Source organism: Vombatus ursinus, unplaced genomic scaffold (genome assembly GCF_900497805.2).
Source record: "Vombatus ursinus unplaced genomic scaffold, bare-nosed wombat genome assembly UNPS02010284.1, whole genome shotgun sequence".
In the NCBI taxonomy this organism is placed as follows: Eukaryota; Metazoa; Chordata; class Mammalia; order Diprotodontia; family Vombatidae; genus Vombatus; species Vombatus ursinus.
In genome coordinates, this window is record NW_020950062.1 from 749,212 (window position 1) to 772,443 (window position 23,232).

The 23,232-nt window shown below is 43.7% G+C and overlaps 1 protein-coding gene across 8 annotated transcripts in view; it reads right to left on the bottom strand.

Annotated features, from left to right (window-relative positions):
* Window positions 1-23,232, bottom strand: part of FAM83A (family with sequence similarity 83 member A) — a 47,782-nt gene that overhangs the window by 13,780 nt on the left and 10,770 nt on the right. For 4 of the 8 annotated variants that reach the window (XM_027853999.1, XM_027853994.1, XM_027853995.1 and 1 more), the window contains exons 2-3: window positions 20,783-20,950; window positions 18,485-18,609 (exon numbers count right to left, since the gene is read on the bottom strand). In XM_027853999.1, the coding sequence (XP_027709800.1) occupies window positions 18,485-18,609; window positions 20,783-20,950 (293 nt within the window). The other 4 variants (XM_027853992.1, XM_027853993.1, XM_027853998.1 and 1 more) reach the window with 3 other exon arrangements.

Genomic DNA, 23,232 nt, shown 5'->3' on the forward strand with positions numbered 1-23,232 from the left:
TCAAACTAGATTCTCTAAAAATCTAGTAACCTGTCTGCTCTGTCAAGTGAGAATCAAGGATGCTGATGAAGTTGGAGGCACAGGGAGAAGAGTAGCAGGTTTGGGAGAAACGATAGACCTGTTCAGTTGGAGGCATTCTTGTAACAGGGCCTGAATCTAGGCCAGCTTGAATTTTCAACCTTATTTGTAGTCCTGAGAACTTCGGCAGTGGTAGGCATTCTCAGCAACAGACAAGAAAACGTCTGCCTTTAGTTCCTGCCCCTTCCTCAGTTCAGCACCATTTATGGTGGTCAGGGACCTTCTCTGAAGGACCCGGCTGTATTTCTGGCCCTTCAACCAATCAATAAAATATGATGTTAGTAATAAATATTAAACACCTACTATGAGCAAGATGCTTCCCCTTCTGGATTCCACCATTTCTGTGATCTAAGGAGTAATGGAATCTTCAGAACCAATTGAAGACATGCAAGCCCAGGTCTTGTGGTTTGGGAGGAAAATACTATTATGTATGAACAACCAGACTCTTTTTTTCCTCTTCTGTAGACAGTAGTGCTCCAATGGAATGACTCATTAGTGATTCTGAATATGTTGTATATGGCTGAGTGAGCTTGAGAGGGTACCAGGGGATTTCAGGCTGCATACTACATTTATCTATATTGCCTTTGGAGCCCTGAACTCAGTGTGCTCGGCCACCATCTTATTTCCTCAGCCAGTAGCTTGAAACTATTTATAAGGAAATAGACTCAGACTCATATTTGAATACCAAAGGCAAGATATGTCAGTACTTTCTTCCAGAGTTCATTCAGAGCACCTGAATAAACCTGAGGTGAACTTTTGCACAGGGAAATTCTATTCTGAGAAAGAGAACTGTGAGACCAAAAGGGATGTTAACTCATGTAGCCCTTCTCCTGCCTCCAAGAAAAGCTGTGTTAAGCTGTCTCAAGCAGAAGAGATCTGGTCATCTTTTTAAAGACTTCCAAAAAGGGATATTTCCAAACCCATATTAGTGTTCAGTAGTCCTCATTATTTGAAAATCCTTATAGCTAAATTAAAACTCATATGGTAGAGTTTAAATATTTTTCTGTTCTGCAGTTGAAGAAGAATTGGTCCTGTCCTTCACGAGGAAAGACTATTGTTATGGAATCTTTTTCATAGCCTTCACTTTTTCGGACAAACAGTCCCTACTTTTTCTTCAAAAAAAGTCTAAATCATGTATCAGAGGCTCCCTTCCTGATCTGAAGGGCCTGGGTAAACTTTGGGGAACCTCTCCGTGCTCCCTCCCCAGATGATCCAGGGACTTCACTATCTGGCTCCCCTCTAAAGTAGAGTTGCTGACTTCCTTTACAAGTCCATGAATTCATAAGACTCCCAATAGTAACAAGTTTAGAGGTTAATAGAAACCCATAGCCCTCTGGTGAGAACCCATAGAAAATACCAATACTCACCAGCGAGCAGCCCTTCTCTCTCACAGTTTTGCTCTGGGTCAGGTTGCTTAGTCCCCGTGCCCGTGGCTGCTTTTGGAGACATTGCTGTTGGCTGATCCTCATTGCAGTTCAACTTAGTACAGCTCTGCTCGTTTTCCAGAAGGTCCTTTATGCTAGCCTTCCTTTTCCTTCTCCTGCCTATTCACATTCTGAAGCTCTGTCGAGGTGACGGCACCTGCTCCCTTTGCCAGGGAACACGTTCTCCAACACTGCCCATTGGAAAGCACTCCCGAGTCTCAGTCTTGGCAGTGGGTTTCCAGCTTAGCTGTAGCTCCAGATGAGGGGGCCTCTTTTTGGAAGCATTCATGTGATGTGGTTTTCTAGCCCCCTCAGTTCACACACAGGAGTTAAACTACCTTCTTCAAAGCAGATGGCTCTCCTTAATTCCATGTTGGCTCCTAATATCTATGGTGGCATGTGCCCTTTTTCCCTCAGTGCTGGGGTGTTATGGCTCTTGAACATTCATTACTCTGCATTGTTCTAGAGGCTCTGGGGAGAGAACACCCCAAGGTGTCTCTCAGCCCACCGAAATTTTTTCTGGGCAATATTTGTCCCATTTACTCAGGACTACTTCCTAAAACATTCCATAGTGGGAGGGCAGCCACCCAGCAATAGGTCTTCTTTTCCAGCCCTTTTAGAATCATAGCCTTAGAAGGGAGCCACTTTGATGCCACCTGAAGCATATACTCTCTCCAATATCTCTGACAAGCAATTATCCAAGCTCTCTCCCTGAAGACCTCTAGTTGTACCAGTCTCCCTCCTGCCTGCCTAAGATGCCCAGTTATGTTTGGCCAAGCCACCCTTGTTAGGGGGTTCCCTATTTTTAACCCAAATTTGCTTCCTTGAAACTTCTACCCACTGGTCCTCCTTCTGTTACCTGGGAGCAGGCAGGATAAGTCTAGTCTTTTTTCTAGAAGGAAAGCTCAGATGGACTCTTTAAAGTCTTTGCTTAAATATCCACCATTCTTTTCTTGTATGATTGTGGTTTCAATACCTCACCCTCCCTCTTTTAGTTGTCCCCTTTTCAATGGAAGCCTCAAAGTGCAGGGCCCAGAGCTGAGGGCAGTAGCTGGGGGGTGGTCTGCCCAGGGCAGAGTCTGAGAGGTCACCTTTTTAACTGCTCTACAACAGCCTACTGGGTAGCTATATGCTCACAGCAGCCGCTGTAAATAGAAGAGCTAGTAGGGAGAGGCATCTTCAGTTTGGTGCAGGTGCCCTTGTAAATGTATTTGATGATGTCACCCTCATAACCCACCCTTCTCCACTTTTCCAAGTCATTCAGATAATTCAGATACAGAAGCAGCTGTCTGTCAGCTGTTCCCATTCCATTCCTGCAGCTCTCTGAACCCTCTCCACTCTTTCCATTTATATCCTTAGTTATGGAAAGGCAGGGACTGAATGAAGGAAAGGATTAAGTTGTGGATTATTCCTACATGTTGTGCTCCCAGTGAGGTGTCCCAGTGTCCCCCGCTTACTGTATTTCTCTATTTGCCTTCCTGTTCAACAGTGCTGTACTCGTTAGCCCTCTTAGTAAGAAGTATGTTGACATTTAATAGAAAAATGGCAAGAATAAGGCCTTTGAGTGTCTTCTACTTTATAGATCCCATTCTTAAGGAACAGCCATCAGAAATGTACTCTGTTGGCATTCTGCCAACCTAGAAGACTCAGGAGGTTTTTTAGCAGAGATACAAGATATATGTCTAGTGCCTCAGTTATACTGGGAAAAAAAGTATAGGGCTTTCAGAGGGCTTGTTCAGAACGCAGTCAGCAAGCAGTTTATTTCCTTGATGTGTGAAGCTCTGGCCATCCAGTTTGGTAATGCCTGTAAAATTACCCCAAACCTCTCTTTTTGGAGGTTTGACCTGCCTTGTGGCGAGCTATCTCTGCTGTAGGCACTATCACCACCATCCTACTGCCTGTTGCTGGAAACATCACTGCCTTTTTCTGGAATCTTCTAAGCCTAGAAAATTCCTCTTTGGAAACATGTGTTCCTTGACAATACCTACTGCCTCTCTGCTTGTGACCTCAGAGATGAGAAATCAGTTAGATGTGCTAGAGTGAGATGTTGCCCCTCCCTATAAAATCCATGGTGCTCAGCTATGTCATTGAGCAGCCTGCATCATCAAGCTGCCCCATTTGGAGTGCCCTGGTATCCTTTTCCTGCCCCCAATTTGGAGGTTTTGCTTGCTGCCTTTGTATTCATCTCTTGTTGCCCCTACCCCTGTGTTTTTGTCCTCAGGTATTTCCTTAAGTCAAGCCTTCTCTTATATGAATAAAAATGTGCAAGAATAATGGCTTGCTGCTTTAAGCATTCACAGAAGGCCAGCTTCTTTTTTGAAGCCCTTAAACCCCCAAACTTACTCCAGTGTGTCAGGGCAGATGTTGATACCATAAGCAAAGTAAATTTCACAAAGGGTCAGATTAATGGCTCTCTTTTTGGAATTACCAATGTCCCTTAGATGTGGAGCAGTTCAACTGAAAATCCAGGGAGGAAACATGAGGCTTCGAGGCCCCTGTCACAGACCTCAAAGGCTGAACTGAGGCTCTGACTTTCTTCTTCCATTCTTGTATGTAACATCCTTCACAAATTGGCTTATACCTATTTCTGATTTACACGGAATTTCAGAGTTGGAAGGATCCTCACAGGCCATCTAGCCCAGTCCATGCCCCCAAAGAATCCTTTCTACAATACTTTTGACAAGCAGACATCCAGCCTTTGCTTGAGGAATTCGATTAAGGGGAACCCACTACCTCCCAGAGAAGCTTGTTCCACTTTTAAATTGTAACAGCAGTTAGCAGAGAGCCTTTTTTCATGGCCAAAGTGCGACCCTGATGGGTAAGACTGGGGACCCAAAAAATTTGAAATGTGTATTTTTCAGAGAATGAGTCCCCAGACTCTTCCTTTGATCCTCTTTAAGGGTTGCTAAAATAATTCTTTTTAGTTCAGTAATGACCAGTCAAACTCCACAACTGTGGAGTAAGATTGCTGACACTATTCACCGAGAAGGTGATTTCAGTCCTGGGAAATTCCAAGAGTTTAGGCAAAACCACTCACAAAATAGGGAAATCTCTGGTGGTTCTGCTCCTCCATCTTTATCATGAAGGAATGGAGTCTATTAAATTCCTTGGTGGCTGTTTAGAAGTCTCCATCAAATTTGGTTTCAATTGGAGGAGGGAGACAGTGGACACCCAGTAGTAATGGCTTTCATGTTGATCCAGGGTCTTCCCTTCCCCACCCCCCACCTGGTTGACCACAGGATTCTGAAGACATATTGCATGGATTTACAGTATCAAAGCAGGATGAAAGGAAACAAGGTCCAACAAAACTCTGTAGACCTAGAGTTCCTCTTCAACCACGGAGGCAAATGTAACAAGTCACTTTAAGTCAAGGGAGTGGTGAAGGATATTACTGACCAAAGATGAGGTCCAAGTATGTGTGAGGGATACCCTCCTCATGAAGGCTGATTATAAACTAAGAGATCCCTTTATGAACACGTCTCTGATAGTGCAGATGCCTGGGGAAGGGATGCAAGGCTGGATAAGAAGTGTGCCAAAGAACTGTTCCTTACAGGTAGCTGAATATTCTAATTATTTAATTTTTTTTCCATTCCCCCTGCCATGCCATCACACCCCAAGACTCAGTGTTTGAGTGATGAGACCCACACTCAACATGAATTCATTCCCTGGCCTGTTTTATTGTAATTTTAAAATTTAATTCCATCCTGTTGGCAATGAGGGTATGAACACCCAGTTGTCTCCAGGTATAGTCAGCTTACTGATGGGAAGATTTGCTAATCCAAGGTTCCTGTCTGGGCTTTGAGGCCTAGCCTGTCTTACAACATGCTGCCTCTTCCAGGGAAACCTCCCTCCTTCCTCCCAAATCTTCTTTTCTATTCTAGAAACACAACCATCCAAGACTCTGTAAGTCCCCAGCAGCACCCTTCTTGTTACATTAGAAATGGAAAACCAATTAGGTACATCCAAGGGAGACCCTCCCATTCCCTAGAAACCCCGAGCACCTTGGTGATCCCTTCTATGCCTTGGTTTACAGGTGCTGGCTGCTGACATGCTTTGGGGGTGTTAGTCATGGCTCCAATGCGGAGCTGCCTAAAGTGTCCCAAGACTCTGTCTTTATAGCACCTGTCTCCATGTTTCTGCATTTAAGCTATAACCATTAGCCAAACCTTCCTTTGTGTGTTAAAACATCCCGTAATAAAGACTTAATGCCTTAAGCATTCATTCATTGGTCAATCTGATGAAAAAAAAGTCATGAAACCTTTTAATTCTGATAACCATTTCAATGACCTGGGATAGACTTCCCTTCCAAAGTAAGAAAGGACCTACAGAGAATTTTCTCCCCCACTTCTCGTCAGGACCTTGGTCATGGTTTACCATTGTTCTTTTACATATCCTCACCTGAGAAAGCATTATTATAAAGTCTCCTTAAGCATATCTTATAGACAGAAAAAGTTTATATTGGTGCTTAAATTTGTGTGTCTGAAATATTTACAGTTTCTCCTTGCAGTTTTTCTCACACATAATCTTCAGAAAGAAACTGTGAACGTGAGTGACAACTTCTCTATGTCAAACAGCTCCAAGGATCAAGGGAAAATGGAGAGTGCCTCTGTGTGTGACTCATCTCTGCTATATATGTGACAGTCCTGCCACTGTGAAGAAGCAAATTGAGAATAAGGAAGCTATGTATGGGCTTGGTAACATAAGACTTTCTGCTGTCCATCAGTAACTACCACAGGATTAGGGAACTAGGTTTGTGTGGTCCTCAGGAATTCAGCTGTGCTAAGTATTGAGTAATATTGAGATAGTTTGTGGGTGCCTGGAGGTGAGGCCCAAGTCAATGGCAGATGAATAATAGGTTTTCATAGGAAAAAGTAGTCTGGGACCACTGGAAGTTTGGGTATAAAGGAGGTGCAGGGCAGGCAGTAAGAGAGGGACTGAACTCAGTGAAGTTGATTGTGTTGAACATCTATTAAAAAAAAGTTATATTGATGTGTTTTGTTTTTTATGCCCCAGTGATTTCCTGCTATACCTTCAACCTACCACTGAACCCTCCCTTTAAGTGAAGTAAAACTGTTAAGGAGTCCTGACAGACAGAATAACCACTTCTGAAGGCATGGTAACAGTCTGAGCCTCTCTCCTGAGGCACAGAGGGAACCGTGTTCTCCAAGAGCTCAGTTGATCATTTTAATTAATTTGAGTTTGATTGTCTTTTGATCTTGTTTTCATTTGTATTACAGTTATCATGTATATTGTTTTTCTGGCTCTGCATACTTTACTCTGCATCAGTTCATATAAGTCTTCCCTTGTTTTTCTGAGATCTTTGTATTTGTCCATTTTTGTAGAACAATAATATTCCATTATATTAAAATACCACAGTTTGTACAGTCATTATCCCAGCTCATGGGCATTTCCCCCCACCTCAACCTTTCTTTGCTTTCTCTCTCTCTCTGTCTCTCTCTCTCCCTCTCTCTCCCTCCCTCTCTCTCTCTCTCTCTCTCTCTCTCTCTCTCACACACACACACACACACACACACAGTGTTGCTATGAATATTTTGATGTATGTCAGATTCTTTCTTGTCTTTGACCACCTTAAGATATATGCCCAGGAGCAAGCTTGATGGATCAAATTTGGTGACTTTTAAGGGTCTCTTTTTCTAATCATCACTCCCAGTGTGGGCTTCACTGATTTCCTTTCTGTGTTGTCAGAGACAGTGGAGCCAGCACCCATTAAGATGATATTTGTGGAATCCAACATCCCACTTTCACTCCATCAGCTACGATGATAGGGATCAACAGCTCTGATGGGGAAAACATCCATATTTGAGTGACCCAACAGCATTTGAATTACTGTTATTGTTAGAAAAGATAAGAAGAAAGTGCAGGACAGAAGAGAGTTAGGGCCTTCATCAGCCTTTCCCAAAACGGAGGCAGGAACATTGTGTAAACCTTGCTAGAAGTTGTGGCTCAGGAGAACCATGCCCCCGGGGAAGGTGTCTCTAATAAAAGGCACCAAGGCACAGAGCGCTTTCAGGCTCTGAGTGGTGGGATCTGTTTGTTGGCTGCTGGTTGAGAGCAAACTGGCCAAACAAATTGAGTTGAGGGGGTTGGGGTTTGGGGCAGGTTTGGCAAGCAAGGAAGTCATTTCCAAGGAGTTGCTCCTGAGCATCCAAAAGTGACATTTCCACATGGTCAGTTCCTCGCCCATTGCTGGAGGATGTGGATAGATGCTCCCTTTTATGTACTTCCAGAGGTTCACGTGTAGAGACATTTCCCTCTCCCCCTTCCCACGAATCTCATTGTAGCATAGTTTATACAGGAATCATGGTAGCATAATAGGGTCCCCTGACACCTTAGCTCCCCGGTAACCATTGCAACCCCTAGTTAACCCCTCTAAAGCTGATGTACCTTTTAACCCAAATCAACCCCAGTCCCTCCTGACCCCTTGGTAAACCTTTGTCTAGACCACATACTCTTTGCCAGGGTTAATAGCTGAAATTTCCCAAGAATTGCAGGAGAGGAGAGCTTAAGGATTCAGTTTGTGGGACCTTGAACCCGAAATTATCTCACCTATAACCTAGTTTCTCAGAGGTACTCCAGCCTCATGCTCCTGACTTATGTTTCTTGACAGCAATAGGTTGGCCACTTCAGATCTCCCAGAATCCTACATGATGCTTTGAATTTCCTGGCATGGGCATTTTTCTTCCTGAATGTTCCAGATTGGACAATCATAGGGAAGCTAGGGGCAGGAGAACAATTCTACCATTATCAAGTGGCATATTGCCTCCCATCCACAAAATAAAACCTTCCAGGAAACATAAGCCCTGGGAGGCCAGAAGTGGTTTTCACTGTTTTTGTCTTTGCAACCTCCGTGATAAGTTCAGGGTCTGGGGGTTTTCAACAAATGTTTGTTGAATCAAATTGAGGCCTGGAATATGCTTAGTACACCTGAGTTGGGGCTATCAAGCGATGCCAGGAACCACAGGCCAAGGCAGGGTAAGGGGTTGGAGGTGCATTTGTCTGGGAGTCATTAAATCTCTGCAGGAATTTTTTCCTGAGTTAATACCTCCATTGAAGGCATTATAAAATCCCATCAGCCTTTCAGATAGGGTCCAAGGCCTGGAAATGTAGGGCCAAAAGAAGAATGTCCCACCAGGAGTACAGGAGGACTCAATCTCCACCCTGGTTGGTATTGAAGGGACTATTCAGACACCAAGTGAAGCTTGGAAAAGGGCCACCCAGGAGCCAGCCTAACCCCTAGACCCAACTCCTCCAGCCGCAGCCTCCAAGGCCTACTGTAGACATTGAGATTGCTGTAGAGGCCCACAGGGCAGTCGGTGACAAAATGCCTTGGCTGGTAGCTGGCCTGGGGAGACTGAGGTGCCCAAGGAACATAATTCCTTCCATTCTGGAAGGAATGGACCCTGGGAAGTGGGGGGTTTGGAGTGGAGGGGCTACTTGGCCCTGAAGACACAGTGTGAGACTGGTGATGGGGATTACTGCTGGTAGATGGGTTGCTGAAGGGGTCAGAGGTTGTGTGGTCACTAGATGGACAGCTGCTGTCAGTGAAGCTGTCCTGAGGGAGCTTGGACCCTCCACTCGGCTGGAGGGGCCTGACCAGCCCGGGAGATCGCTGGCCCATCACAGGTTTAGAGGAAGAGTACAGGTGGCGGAACTCCTCCTCAAACAGCTCCACAGCCTGGCCTGTAAACTTGGAGAGGAAGTTTCTGTGGACTTGGCCACAGAGCCACGAGAAACTAGAAGGTAAGAGAGAGAGAGAGCGCAAAAAGAGCAAGTGAGGTGATGTGGGAGTGGGAGAGAGAGGCAGCTCTAAATCGGCAAACTCTGCTGGGTTTTAGAACTAAACTCACAGACTGGCAAGAAGGAAGCCTGGCTCGGGTGTTCTCAGTCACCCCTTTTATAAAGTGCCCCTTCCATTTCTGGTGGTTCAGTCCCACCGTACACAAGAACTGGTGGCCTCTGAAAATAGTTTTCAGCTGTTGCAGTTAACAGTATCAGAGAAAATCACTTTGGCCCTTTCTTCTCTGGCTTCCTGGTCCTCAGCCCAAGACAGTAACTGTATTTGATGTCTCTTGAACACAGTGGGAAGAGTCTAGTGGGACTCTAGACCCAGCCTTGTCACCCCCTGGATGACCTACTTGACATTTTTGCCCCTCTGATCAGCTGTAAAATACCAGTCCTATTTGCCCTCCCCCTTTTGCCTTATCACCTGGCAGGGGCAGTACCAGGTGACAAAAGAGACGATATGAAAGTGCTTAAAGTATGGGGGAGAGGGGAAGAAAGTGTGTCCAGAATGCAGTTATTCCTTCTTCCGGGGAGGTTGTCAAATGTCTGTGGAAGAAAGGTTCTTGATCTCCAAAGTGAGGAGGGTGATAGCATCCCTAGACTTGCTGGGAAGAAAAGGAAAGATCCCACTCAGAAGTTAGCTTGTTTGTGCTTATGTTTAAAAAGGGAACAGTTTCACATCTTCCCATTTAAATGCTGCAGATTTCTATGGTGGTATTTTTTAAAAGGCTCTACTTAAATCCAGACAGAGGTTACTAAATGCCTCACTCAAGAGTACTTTTTTATGACTTCCTATTATCTGAGAGCTCTTCAACTCAACCTGTAGGGGCCAGCAAAAATGACTCCTTCCTTCCTTCCCTTCTTCTTTCCTTTTTTCCTTCTACCTTCCTTCACTCCTTTCCTTCCTCTTCCTTCCTTCTTTTTCTCCCTCCCTTTCTCTCTTCCTCCCTTCTTTCTTCCTTCCCTTTTTTCTCTCTTCCTACTTTCCTTTCGCCCAACCTGCTTGCTAGGAGAAGATGGATATGAACCCTAAAAAACCTTTAAAAGGTCAAGTGAATTAAACTTACATTATCACTATTACCAGACTTCTACCCTCACTATTACCACAGTTTTGAGTCACTCTGTTTTCCTGTTCTGTCAGGTAAGATCAAGAGAAAGGGGCAGTGCAGCGCTGATCCCTAGGCTGAAGCTATTATTGTGATGACGTTGTAGATAAGGCATTAGGCTTGGAGTCAGGAAGAACCAAGTTCAGATCCTGCCTTACAACCTAGGCAAATCACCTGTCCTGTCTTAGGCAGAATTTCTGCATGATAATACCACCTATCTCATAGGGCTACTATGAAATCAAATGAGATACGCAAAGTGCTTTGCAAACCTTAAACCACTCTATAAATGTTAACTATTACTATTTAGCATCTCCCTAGAAATCCACAGAACATACTTCAGAGGGTGATTGGGGGCTAGTTATTTCCTAACGGCATAGTGATGGTACACTGTAGAGATCATTCTGGAGTCAGAGCACCTACATTTGCTTCCTGCTTATGATCTTTACCACTGACTATGGACAAGTCATTTGAGCCTCAGTTTCTTCATGTGTAAAGTGAGAGGGTTGGAATGGCTGAACAAATTATGGTATAAGAACGTAATGGAATAGTATTGTGCCATAAAAAATTACAAAAGAGACTATTTCAAAGAAACCTGGAAAGGCTTGTATGAGCACAAGGGCAAAGTGAGCAGAACCAGAACAGTTTGTATGACTATAATAAACTGTGAAAGGTTTCAGAACTCTGATCAAGGCAATGGCCAGTTAGGACCTGAGGATGTAGGGTGACTGATGTAGCATGTTTCCCAGCTAGAAGATAAGACACAGTTTCAGATACAGCCAATGTGTCCGTTTGCTTTACCTAGCCATATTTGTCACGATCTTCTATTTGGGTGGCAGGGTTTTGTGGGCAATGATAGAGATGGCCCCTGTCCTCCCTCAAAAAAAAGAAGAAAATCAAGAGCATGAATAAAACTTCAAGAAAAATACCCAGAAAAGAACAGAATAAAGTTCAGAAGGGGACCAAGACAAGCAGGGCAGTTTGGTTGCTATTGTGTTAAATTTAAAATGTACCAAAAAGAAGCGAGAGGTCGTGGTAACTGACCTTTAATGTCCCTTTCAGCTCTAAATCTATGAAAAGGAATATAAATACACAATAACAGCCACATTGTGCGATGACTAATATTGATAAATTTAACCCTTCCCAGTAATACAAGGATCTAAGACATCTCCAAAGGCCTTGTAATGGAAAATGCTATCCACACCCAAAGAAAGAACTATGGAATTCGAATGCAGATCGAAGCATACTATTTGCTATTTTTTTTCTCTTCTTTTGAGTTTTGTTTCCTCTTTCTGGTGGTTCCTCCTATTGGTTCTAATTTTTACTTACAACATCACTAATGTGTAAATATGTTTAATAAGAATGTATATGTATAGCCTATATCAGATTGTGTGCCGTCTTGGGGAGGGTGGTGGGGAGAAAGGGGGAGAAAAATTTTAAACTCAAAAGCATATGGAAGTGATTGTTGATAAATCAAAATAAATTAATAAAAAAAATTTTAAAAAAGAAAAGAAAAGGAATATGAAGAAGGTTATATGGTAGAAGGTTTAAAAAAACAAAACAAAACACAACAACACTAGAATTCTAATATTTTTTCCTGTATTTTAAATTTAGTCTTCCCAGGCCATTTGAAACATTCAATTCTTGATCCACACTCCGCTATTGAACTAGGTGTGTCTAAAAGCCTGCCAGAGGAGATTGGGTTATTCCATGGCTTTATTCCATTTAACAAGTCAAGACAGATGCCTTTGTTGACTGATCTGGCAAACCTTCTCAAGTGTGTGTATAATGAAGGGGGTTTCCCATGCCCTCAGGACTTAGGAGAGAGAACATCTTAAATATTCTTCCTCTTTAAAAATTGAGGAAGCACCATAGCCTAGACAGCTAGTATCTTGCCAAAACAATATGCAAGGTATTGTCCTGGGTGCTAGGGATACAAAGATTGAAAATGACATACTCTCTGACCTCAAGGAGCTTATATTCTACAGGGAAGATTATGGCGTCTCCACAGTTCATTTGAAGTTAACTCTGAGACCTTTTAAGAGAACTTGAAGGTGGATAGGGGTCATCCCCAGTCCTTGAGGTCAGCTCCCACATGGTTTGGAAAGGAAGCATCCTTTGCTGTCGCTGTCAGAAAAAGACTACTGGGTGGGCCATCTGTGATATTATTTATGTTCTTAGGTACTTCAGGAGTTTACTGAAAGAAAGTTTACTTAATCATGATCATAAAAATAAAATTTCAAATGGCTTTCGTCCCACTTCCAAACCCCTATCCATGTATCTTCACCCCTCCTTAGGCAAAGACGCCTTCATCCTCATTCCCGTGTCTAGCTAAAAAAGGCATTCTTGCCAAGATCTTGGAGTCCAGTCTTATATCTGCAAATTTCTGGGTTCCTGTATGTAAGGTGGGTGTACTAAGTCAAAGCTAAGCATTTTAATTGTTGTGGGGGGGGAATGGAAAAGGAGAGCAGAGAATGGGATTGACTTGCCTTGCTAAATGATTGTATCTGTGATTTTTATTTTAAGTAAGTGCTTCATTTTAAGGATTTATCATAATGATTGCTAGCATTTAAATGTTGTTTTAAGATTTGCAAAAGACTTCACAAATATCTCATTTTATTTTCCAAAAAACCCTGGGAGGCAGGTGCTATTCTTATCCCCATTTTATAGATGAAGAAATTGAGACAAACAGATTAAGTGACTTGTCAAGGGTTATACTTGAACTTGGGTCTTCCTGATTCTAAATCTTCTATCCACTTCACCATCTGCTGCTAATAACAATAATAAGAGGTGGCATTTATAGATCACTTAAAGGAACTTTACACATATGACCTCATTTGATCTTCACAACAAATCTCTAGGTGCTCTTATTATTCCCATTTTACAGATAAGAAAAGAGGCACAGAGAGAGAGTGCCTTGGCCAGGGTCACACTGCTGATCAGTAACGAGTAGGATTTGAACTGAGGTCTTCTCAACTCCCAAGTCTTTCCACTAGCTGCTGACTCTCTTTAGATGTTTCAAGGATGCAACAGACTTTGTGAGGATCATCCTAAAGCTAAAGACAGGGAAGCTTGTGTTGGTGAAGGATTATTTGGCCATGGCCAGAAATCTCTTGAAATAGTAGTGGTTTATGAACCTAAAATAAAATTGCTACTGGAACAACTCTGGTTCCCCTTAATGAGTAAAGCCAGTGAGCCATTGTGTAGCTAATAATGGTTATTAGCTAAACTCATTGTCTTATTCCAATTAGCTATTGCTATGATTGCTGTTAAGGATTATAACAATGGCACCCATTACCGTGATGATAATCAACAGCCTAACTAAATCAAACATGCTCCTTGTTTTCAAATATGGACTCAGGACTTACTCTTCTAAAGATGGTGCCACTGGGTTTTCCATTGTGAATTTCAAAGCAAATCAACAAAGACAAAGACTCCTACAACTGTTCTCTTTGAAACAAAGGTCATTTGAGGGCTCAAAGGAAAAGGCTGACCCATTGTCCTTGTGGGGAGGGAGGGAACTAAACAATTTGATGAGTTTGATGTAAAGGGAGTCCATCAAGATTCACCTTCCCTGAAGAAGCACCTCAGGCCTAAGCTGTTGTTCATCCTTCATTTTTTGAATAAGACCAATGACATCATAAGGTGATGTCTTGACTTGAGAGTGAATTGGATTTAAGTGAGGCAGGGTTGCACAAAGTGGTCAGCTTCACGCTCTCTTCCAGTCATCGAAGTCCAGTGACAAGACAAAAGTCAGGACGACTGGTGATGGCCCAGGGTGCAGTGATTTTGATGTCTTCGGTGTCTGATGAAGCTCTTAGCACTCCACAGTGCCTCCCTCAGCTGCCTTCCTGACCATTGGGACAAATTGTTCTCATCTGCCCATTCTGCCTGGGGAAATCTTCACATGTTCAGGCTGGACATCCCCCCTAACTCACCCACAGGTTTGAGGCCGGTTGGTTACCCTGAAAGGTGGGAGGATGTAAGGGAGGGGGCAGAAATCAGCCTAAAATGTGTTTCCACTTGAGTGGAGCCCACATAGAGCAAAGTCTTTTAAAGATTCCGAGCTGTGTGAGGAGCAGATCTGGCAGACCCCTGCGCATCCCAGAGTGGACCCAACTTGAATTTCCATGAAACAATCCCTTGGCCCTAAGTCTTTTATAAACATCTCTGGGTGGGAGGGAAAGAGAGGGAGCCCACAGACAATAAAGACAAGGAGAATCATAAATCCATATGAAACTGGGGCTGCAGCTGGGCTCAGCTTGGCTCCCTGCTGCTGAAGTCACCTCGGGATCGCTGCCCTTCATTATGCTTGATGATAGTGGGAACTTGTTAGCCTTTTACCTCCACATCATTTCATTAGTGCATTTCCAAATCTTAGTGTTCCCAGGCCTCGGGGAAACCTCTCGCCCTGTCTTGGGGGCCTGGGTTTGGGAATTTGTATTTCTTTCCATTGGGATCACTTCACCCTAGACTTTCATGCGACAGACCTTAGATTGTCTCAGGAACTTGCCAAAGTGGCTTGAAAGCATTTGCCTAATTGCTAACTTTGAGGCAAAGCTCTGGCATTAAGAAATATTGGGCAGGGAAAGAATAATTTTTAAAAAGAATTCAGCAACTTTGGTCTAGTGAAGGGTAAAGCATTCTAGATTTGATCCCCATGTCCTGTTTTTGGGATGTAAGAATTCCTGAGGAGGGGAGCAGGAGAGGAGAGAGGAAAAGGATCATTTGATTGTTTATTTCTTTCCTGAGTCACAATAAATGTCAAATTTTTCCAGCTGGACCCAGACTCCCTCTCTCCTCTCCAGCCAAGAGGGAAGCTTGGAGTCCCAAGAGGAAAACATTTGTATAGAAATAAGGCTTTGGAAAGAGTTTGTACTGAAAGAAAAATTTTCTTTGTCCTATGTTTCTTTCTGCTTTTAAGCTTACTTCAAAATTAGCTATTTGGAGCTTGCCTGGGTTCAATCTCACAACCTCAAGGGACAGGCCCATTCCCTTCAATCTTACTTAGAAATATGGGCCCAGGAAATGCTTGAATCAAGTTTGAGCTGAGTGCAAATCTTCCAGTTTGCAGGCTTCCACCTGGAGCTGCCACCTTTTAAGGTGGTACTTCATTCTCTTGTTCTTGATCTCCCACTAAATGAACAAAAGGCAGAAAAAGGCAGACAGACCACCACCCGAGGGCCCTTTGGCTCTTAGAGCCCTTCCCAAACTGCACTTGGGATGAGTGAAGTGCCTATAAATTAGAAACATGTGGATTCCATTTCCCCTTAAAATACACTTAAAAACACAGGGATGATGAAAATAAAGGGAAAATAAACCCAGGGCAAAATGACTTTTCAATCTCAATGAAGCCAAAATGCTTGAAATGGCAAAATGGGTCCCCTCTGGTCACTGAGCAGTAAGGACTCTGGCCCAGGCTCACAAGTAGCAGCTTCAAACCAAAGAATTCCAGGCCCGTTAGAACCAGCCAACAGAATTTCAAATTCCAATTCCAACTGTTAGTTTGAGCTGCACATGGCAGTTGGAATAGTTGAGTCTCTGTGGGAAGGGAGGTGGGGGAGTCCTGAGCAGAAGCTGTTCATTACTTCGTCTCCCATGTTTCTTGATATCTCCTCTTCACCTTTCAACATTTTCTGTGATGTTTCTTTAATCCAGGGCTGGCCTTGAGCAAAATGGTGGCCTTATGTAGCTAGGTGGCACTGGAGCTAGAGCTGACCTGGAGTCATGAAGACCTGAGTTCAGATGTAACCCCAGGTACTACTAGAAGTACTAGCAGTGTGACCCTTAGGCAAGTCACTTAACCTCTGTCTCAGTTCCCTCATCTGCAAAATGGGGATGATAATAGCACTTTTCTCCCAGGGTTGTGTAGGGCAGTTAGGTGGTACAGTGGATAGAGTGTTGGACCCGTAGTCAGGAAGAGTAATCTCCCTGAGTTCAAATCTGGCCTCGGACACTTACTAGCTGTATGACCCTAGGCAAGTCATTTCACCTTATTTGCCTCAATTTCCTCATCTGTAAAATGAGCTGGAGAAGGAAATGTCAAATGTCAAACCACTGCAGTATCTTTGCCAAGAAAACTCCAAATGGAGTCACAAAGAATCAGACCCAACTGAAACGGCTGAACAATAATAAGCACCTTCCACACTTACAAGTCCCACCACCCAGTTTAGTACTTATACACTGTCTCATATCATTTGCATGTGTTTCATTTGTGAATGATTTATTTCTCCAGCCAGATTGTAGCCTGGGAGGGTGGAGTCTGTATTTTATAGAAGCCCAACATAGACCTGGACCTACAGAAGGGGCCCAGGAAATACTAGTTGACTGACTCTTCTGACTGGGTTTATGTGTGTGTGTTTTTTTAACATGGGATGTGGTGTATTTCGAGTCTTCTTTATGCAAAACACATGAAAAAGATTGTCATTTGATTTGTAATGACAGCCACTACTTGTAGTGACCCTGTTTGCAATGTTGTCTCCTTGTCTCCCTGGCAGATTTAGGGACCTGGCAGCCTACCTGACCTGAGCTGCGATGCCCTGAGGGTTATTTGGGGCCCTCCTCCCACCTTCTTGAGGAGTCACTTGATCCTACTGGTGTCAGTCTTCTGTATGGGTCCATCTTGGAGAAACTGAGCACTGGCATCTGCCATAATGCCTGATATGTCTGTCCCAGGACCTTCTTATCAATGATAAGTATATCAATTGACAAGTAGTTTACAAGTGGGGAAAATGGAACATCTTTAGTTGATCCAAGCCAAGCTGATGCAGGGCTGGAGGTCTCAAAGTTGGGTTTTTGTTCCCTCCCTTTTTTTTTTTTTTTTGGTGAGGCAATTGGGGTTAAGTGACTTGCCCAGGGTCACACAGCTAGTAAGTGTTATATGTCTGAGGCCGGATTTGAACTCAGGTCCTCCTGAATCCAGAACAGTTGCTTTATCAAACACTGTGCCATCTAGCAGCCCCTCAGCTGCTGCTCCTTCTCCTTTTCAGGATCCTCCTCCTTTCCTGTCTAACCCTGACCACAATGATTGTCCATTCACTAAAATTCTAGCCTGTATCTCACAATCTGATGCCTGATTACTTTATTTCTTTGCAATATTTTTCTTTCTAGTTATGTCCTGTATGTGCCATGGGTCACTAGATAGTAAGCTCCTTGAGGGCAAGGACTAGGTCTTATGGTTGTTGGTTTGGTTTTTTTAAATTTCCATGAGACTGGGCATACTGTGAGTGCTTAATATATATTTCACTTTGGGTAAGTTGGTCACAATAATGGACAGTTGCCCCTAAGAAGTGGCCATGACTCAGAATTATTTTGTTTCTTTTCCTCAAAGCATGAAACGAGAGAGAATATAGGAGGAAGGGGTAGCCAACAGAATCAAATACTACAGGGAGATCAGAATGGATAAGGACTAAGCAAAGGACATTGGAGACCTTGGATGGAGCTATTTCAGTTGAATGGTGGGATTGAAAGCCTGATATTACAAGAATTTGCTAGAAAAGAGTAGGAAGTAAGGCAGTTGTCCCAAAGACTATAGAAAGCTTTTTCTAGGAGTTTGACTATGAAAGGGAAGAGAGAGTTAAAACAATAGTTTGAGGAGAACCAAGTGAAGGGGAAAATCTGTGCTGTCTGCTGTGTAGACAGTAAGGAAAGAGTCAATAAATAAGGAGATTTTTGAAAACTAGGGGGAGAGAGGAAGTGATTAAAGGGGTATGTTCCCACCCTAGTTCAGGCCCTCATCTTCCACTCACCTGGACTACTGCAATAGTCCCCTAACTGTACTTTCATCCAGCCTCCACAAAGCTACTAAACGGATATTGTTAAAGCACAGGTCTGATCATGACACTCCCCGGCTCTAGAAGCTGCAATGGCTTCCTATCATGCCTAGGATCAAATACAAACTCTTCAGTGTGGCATTTAAAGTCCTTTACAACCTGGTTCTAGGTCAGCTTTTCCGACTGATTTTACCTCACTCCCCCTTGGCTTCTGCCTCTGGATCTCACTGGCTCAATGCGTGGATGGGCTTAACACTGGCTCACCCCCCAACAGAAGGTGAGGATGCTCGGGGATAGGTCTCACCTGTATGATCCAGTGAGGACATATCTCCAATCAGAGATGATGAACTTTTCCTGGATTTGGCCCGAGAACTTCTTGCCAGACTTGGCACAGTAGGTTTCTCCTTCCACGCTTCGGACTGAAATGTTCTGTTAGAGGAATTTGGGGATATAATTGAAAGATCCCTTTGTTCTCATGGAAATCTCAATCTTAAAGCAACCAAATGATGTAGTGGAAATAACACCAGATGTGAAATTGGAGGGGATGGGTCTGAATACAAGCTCTCCTTTTTCCTGCCTATTTGAGTTTGGGCAAATAGCTTCACTTCCTGGGGCCTCAGTTTCCTTTAGTGCTCAGTTTTGGCCATGACATCTTATAAAGAACATTAATCATCTGGAGAATGGCCAGAGAACAGCCAGGAAGGGCTTCAAGTTCATGCTAGGTAAGGATTAAATGAAGGAATTGGGGATATTTAGCCTGGAGAAGAAGCTTCAGGATAAATTTTAGCCCAAGTAGACTTGGGGGGGAACATGATAGCTATTATCTTCAAGAATTTAAAGCCTGTCTTACAGGCAAAGGAATTAAATTTGTACTGATTGGCCCCCGAGGACAGAAGTAGGAACAATGGATAGGATGAGATTTAGGCTTGATGTCAGAGCTATCCAAAGAAGCAATGGGCTGCCTCCTAAGGTAGTGAGTTCATGGTCCCTGGAGGTCTTCATGCAAAAGCTGGATGATTGCTTGTTGGAGAGGATGTAGAGGGTGGTGCCTTCCAATTTGGAGGTTCTGTGACTTTCTGAGGAGGTTGGACTAGATGTTCTCAAAAATCCCTTCCAGTTTTAATAAAAATCCAAATTTTAAATGAACAAACATGAGTGAACTTAAAGGGCATTAGAGATCACATAATTGAAGCAGCTAGCCAAGCGGTATAGTGAATGGAACACTAGACCTGGAGTCAGCATAGACCTAAGTTCAAATCCTGCTTCAGATGCTTATTAGCTGTATTATCCTGGGCAGATTACTTATAACCTGCCTGCCTCAGTTTTTTCATCTTACAATGGGAATAATAATAGCCACCTACCTCCCAAGCATGTACTGAGGATCAAATGAGATAATATTTGAGAAGTGCTTTGCAAACCTTAAAGTACTTAGAAATGCTACCTGTTTATTACTGTGACTAGTCTGGGTCCAGTGTTAGCATTGAAAAGGAGGTCTGTGACTCGAACCTATGAACCACACTGGTCCTTGGATATAAGATAGGACTATGCTTTAGCTGTGCCCCAGGAAGAATTTGGAAAAAACAAAATGCAGACAACTTCACGTCCTGAGAGTGACCACTGTCCAGCTCTAATCAGCTGCTCTTTCCTGGCATTGTCCCTGAAACACTAGAAAGGAAGTAACTTCCAAAAACTAATGGCTTGACCTTGGGCAAGTCACTTCATGGCTTTAGGCCTCAATTTCCTCATTTGTAAAGTGGACTTAATTATTGATAAAGCCCCTGCCAGGTGGTTTTTTTTTTCTTCCTGTAATCCTTCTATAAAATTTCCTTGTCAAGGAAACTTAATGTAATGTAAAGGAGACCTCAGTTTATGTCCCGAGTTCTTCCAGACATAACATTGTATGGTTTCTTTAATGTCCTCGATGGCTTCTAAAAAACTGGTATTAGGCCAAGATTTGGGGGTATAGGGAAGAGAAATTTTGGGGAAATGGTTCCAAGTCTATCGAATGTATGCTGGGTAATGGGGATCGTGATTCCTTGTGCGAAGTAATACCTTTATAAATGCTTGGTGAACGAACAAATGAATGGATGGGTGGATGGTTTGTTGAATGACCTTTTACTGTATCAAGACGATGAGTATACCAGAACTCACTTGGCCTGTGAAGTCACCAAGACATTTTACCAAGCACGTGGAGAAGAGGGGTAGGTTACCCACCTTTTGAGGACTCCTCTAAATATTCAACAAATATTTCGGTAACATTCATTGATGGCATTTGGCCATTCATTCAAGAAACATTTGTTGAGCACCTACTATGTGCTGTGTATCAGGCTATTTCTACCAAGAATGTAAATTTAAATTTGGGGCCCCCAAGAAAAAATGAAAGAGGGTCCCTTACTGACTGTTGGTTGCAAAAATAAATCTTCAACAGGGTCTTATTCAGGGAAGAGTCTTCAATGCAGGACTATCTGGATGGTTGCTACACATCTTGTTCTTTCTTTGTTTTTTTTTTTTTGAACCCGTGTGTGGCCCTGGAATCCTCCCTTTCAGGGGACAGAGGATTGAAGGCTCAGAGCCAACAAACCTCCTTTGAGGCCACTCCTACCTTCAGGTGACTGTCCAGGATTTCAGCCTTGTCACACATCTCCCGGAAGAGCTTCACACCACACTGATCGAGGAGCACGCAGACAAACACACCCCGCTTGTTAGCAGCCTCCAGCACGTCACAGAAGATCTCCGTATCCGTGAATACATCCATCAGGATGACCAGGACCTGGGCCAGGGCAGACAAGACCACTCACTAGAGGACCCAGAGCAGGACGTTTGTCTTACTACACTTCCAAGCTGGTTCTGGTTTCAATCAAGCTTGTTGGGCTTGGGGTAGGCCTGGTCAAGCTGGGGTCCCAAGGCAGGGAGGACAGAAGAGACTCCTCCCCCCAACAGCAGCATTCAACTTAATTTAATGCAACAGCCGTTTATTAAGCAGCTCTTATTGTGCAAACTCCTGCATTACAGACTGGGACTTCAAAGATGAAAAAGAAAAAGAAAAAACAGCCACACCCAAGCTTACAATACCTGGGGGACAGATGAGGTTATAGGATCATAAATTTAGAACTAGGAGGAATCTTGGAAGTCATTTCATCCAACTCCCTTTCATTTTACAGATGACCAAAGTACAATGAAGTGGCAGAAAGTAAAGGAAAGAAGGAAGGAGGGAGGGAGGAAGAAAGGGAAGGATAGAGGGAGGAGATAGAGAAGGAGGAAGGGAGGAAGGGAAGAAGGGAAAGAGAAAGAGAGGGTCTTTCAAGAGAATACTGGATGAAAAAAGTGGCTTTCTCTTGGAAAAATAGTAGGGCCTTCTAAACTAAGCTAGGATTTGCTCAGAGACCAGGCTGGAATTATGGCTATAGCCACAAGAGCAAACACAAGTGTCTGAGTCAATCAGGAACTGTAGAGACCTGTTAGAATCATGGCAAACAGATGGAGTGTCCCGGAAAATGGGACCATGCAACCACCACCTGCCCTGGGGCCTATCCAGGTTATTGGGATTTCCCTCCAATGTTGCCACATAACTATAATTTAAGGTAGATTTCAAGGTGAGAAATAATCACCTAATAATAGTTCACATTTGTAGGGCATCCCTTTACCTCCCCTGACCATTCCTCTTCCCCACTCACACCCACGTTCCTGACCTGGACATAGGCCTCACACTTCCTGGCTTTTCTCTTGTGTTGGCAGTTAGAGGAGTTAGACCCCTGCGGGCCTGGGTTATGGTATGTCTCAAGGAGCCCAGGGCCAAAATGGTCCTAAATTGATCCTAGGATGTTCTGCTGGAACTGGGCAGGATCTGTTTAGGTCTGTGCAAAAATATGTTCTGAGCCCAAACCCCATTGGCCCACAGAGAGAGCTGGGAACACAAAGGGGTTATATGAATCCTCATCTCCTTTGCCTTTGGCTTGTGGTCAGATGACACAGAGAAGGAACAGCCCAGGCTTGGTTATTGGACATTTAGAATCCTAGGCCACTGGAGACTCCTTAGGTCTCTCCCTTCCTGGGCCTAACCCTTTTCTAAGGGGTTTGTGCCGTAAATTTGGAGAGTTGGTGGTGGTACAGTGAATGGAATGCTGGACTTGCAGTCAAGAAGATTTGGGTTCTAATTCTGCCTCAGATACCTAGTAGCAGTGTGACTGGGGAAGTCCCTTAGCCTCTCTGGGCCTCCGTTTATCCATCTGTAAAATGAAGAAGCTAGACTAGAGATTCCTTCCAGTTCCAAATCTATAGGACTCCTCTTGATGCAGAGAGGAAGCTGCAAGCCTATAAAGGCCAAGACAGAAACAGAAGCCTTAGATGAAGGAAGGCATAGTCAGACGTAGAAGAGAGAGCACAAAAACGGGAGTCAGAAGCCTTGGCTACTGGTCTTAACTCTGCCAGGAACTGGCTAGGTGGCTGTAGGCCCGTCACTTCAGGTCTCTGGGCCTAGAGTGAGGGAGGCCCTTGGGGACCTCAAATGGTCTCGTGAGAGGCCCCCACGTTGAATGAGTCCCTGATTTAGCCATAACATAGCTTCTCTCCTCACCTTGCTCTTTCCCGTGTGCTGTAAAATTTATCAAAATTTATTTAAATCGTATTTGTTCAAATACATGATTGCATGATTCTCACACAATCCTGGGAGGTGGAGCAGTTATTATCATTATTATTTCCAAAATTGAAGCCTAGAGAAGCTAAGTCACCTGCCTAAGGTCACATAATGGGTAAATAAATGACCATCAGGACTTGAACCCACATCTTCTGACTACAAGTGCATTGCTTTTCCCGTGACAACCCACTGCCTCTCTGTCCCGGGAGAAGAGGCTCTTCAGAACCAGTCCATCAGTCAGTAAGCACTTACTAAGCCCCTACTGTGTGTCAGACACTGTGCTAAGGCTAGGGGTATAAAAAGAAGCAAAAGATAGTCCCTGCCCTGAAGGAGCTTACAACTTAATGGAGGAGACTACCTGTAGACACACACACACACACACACACACACACACACACACACACACACACACACACACA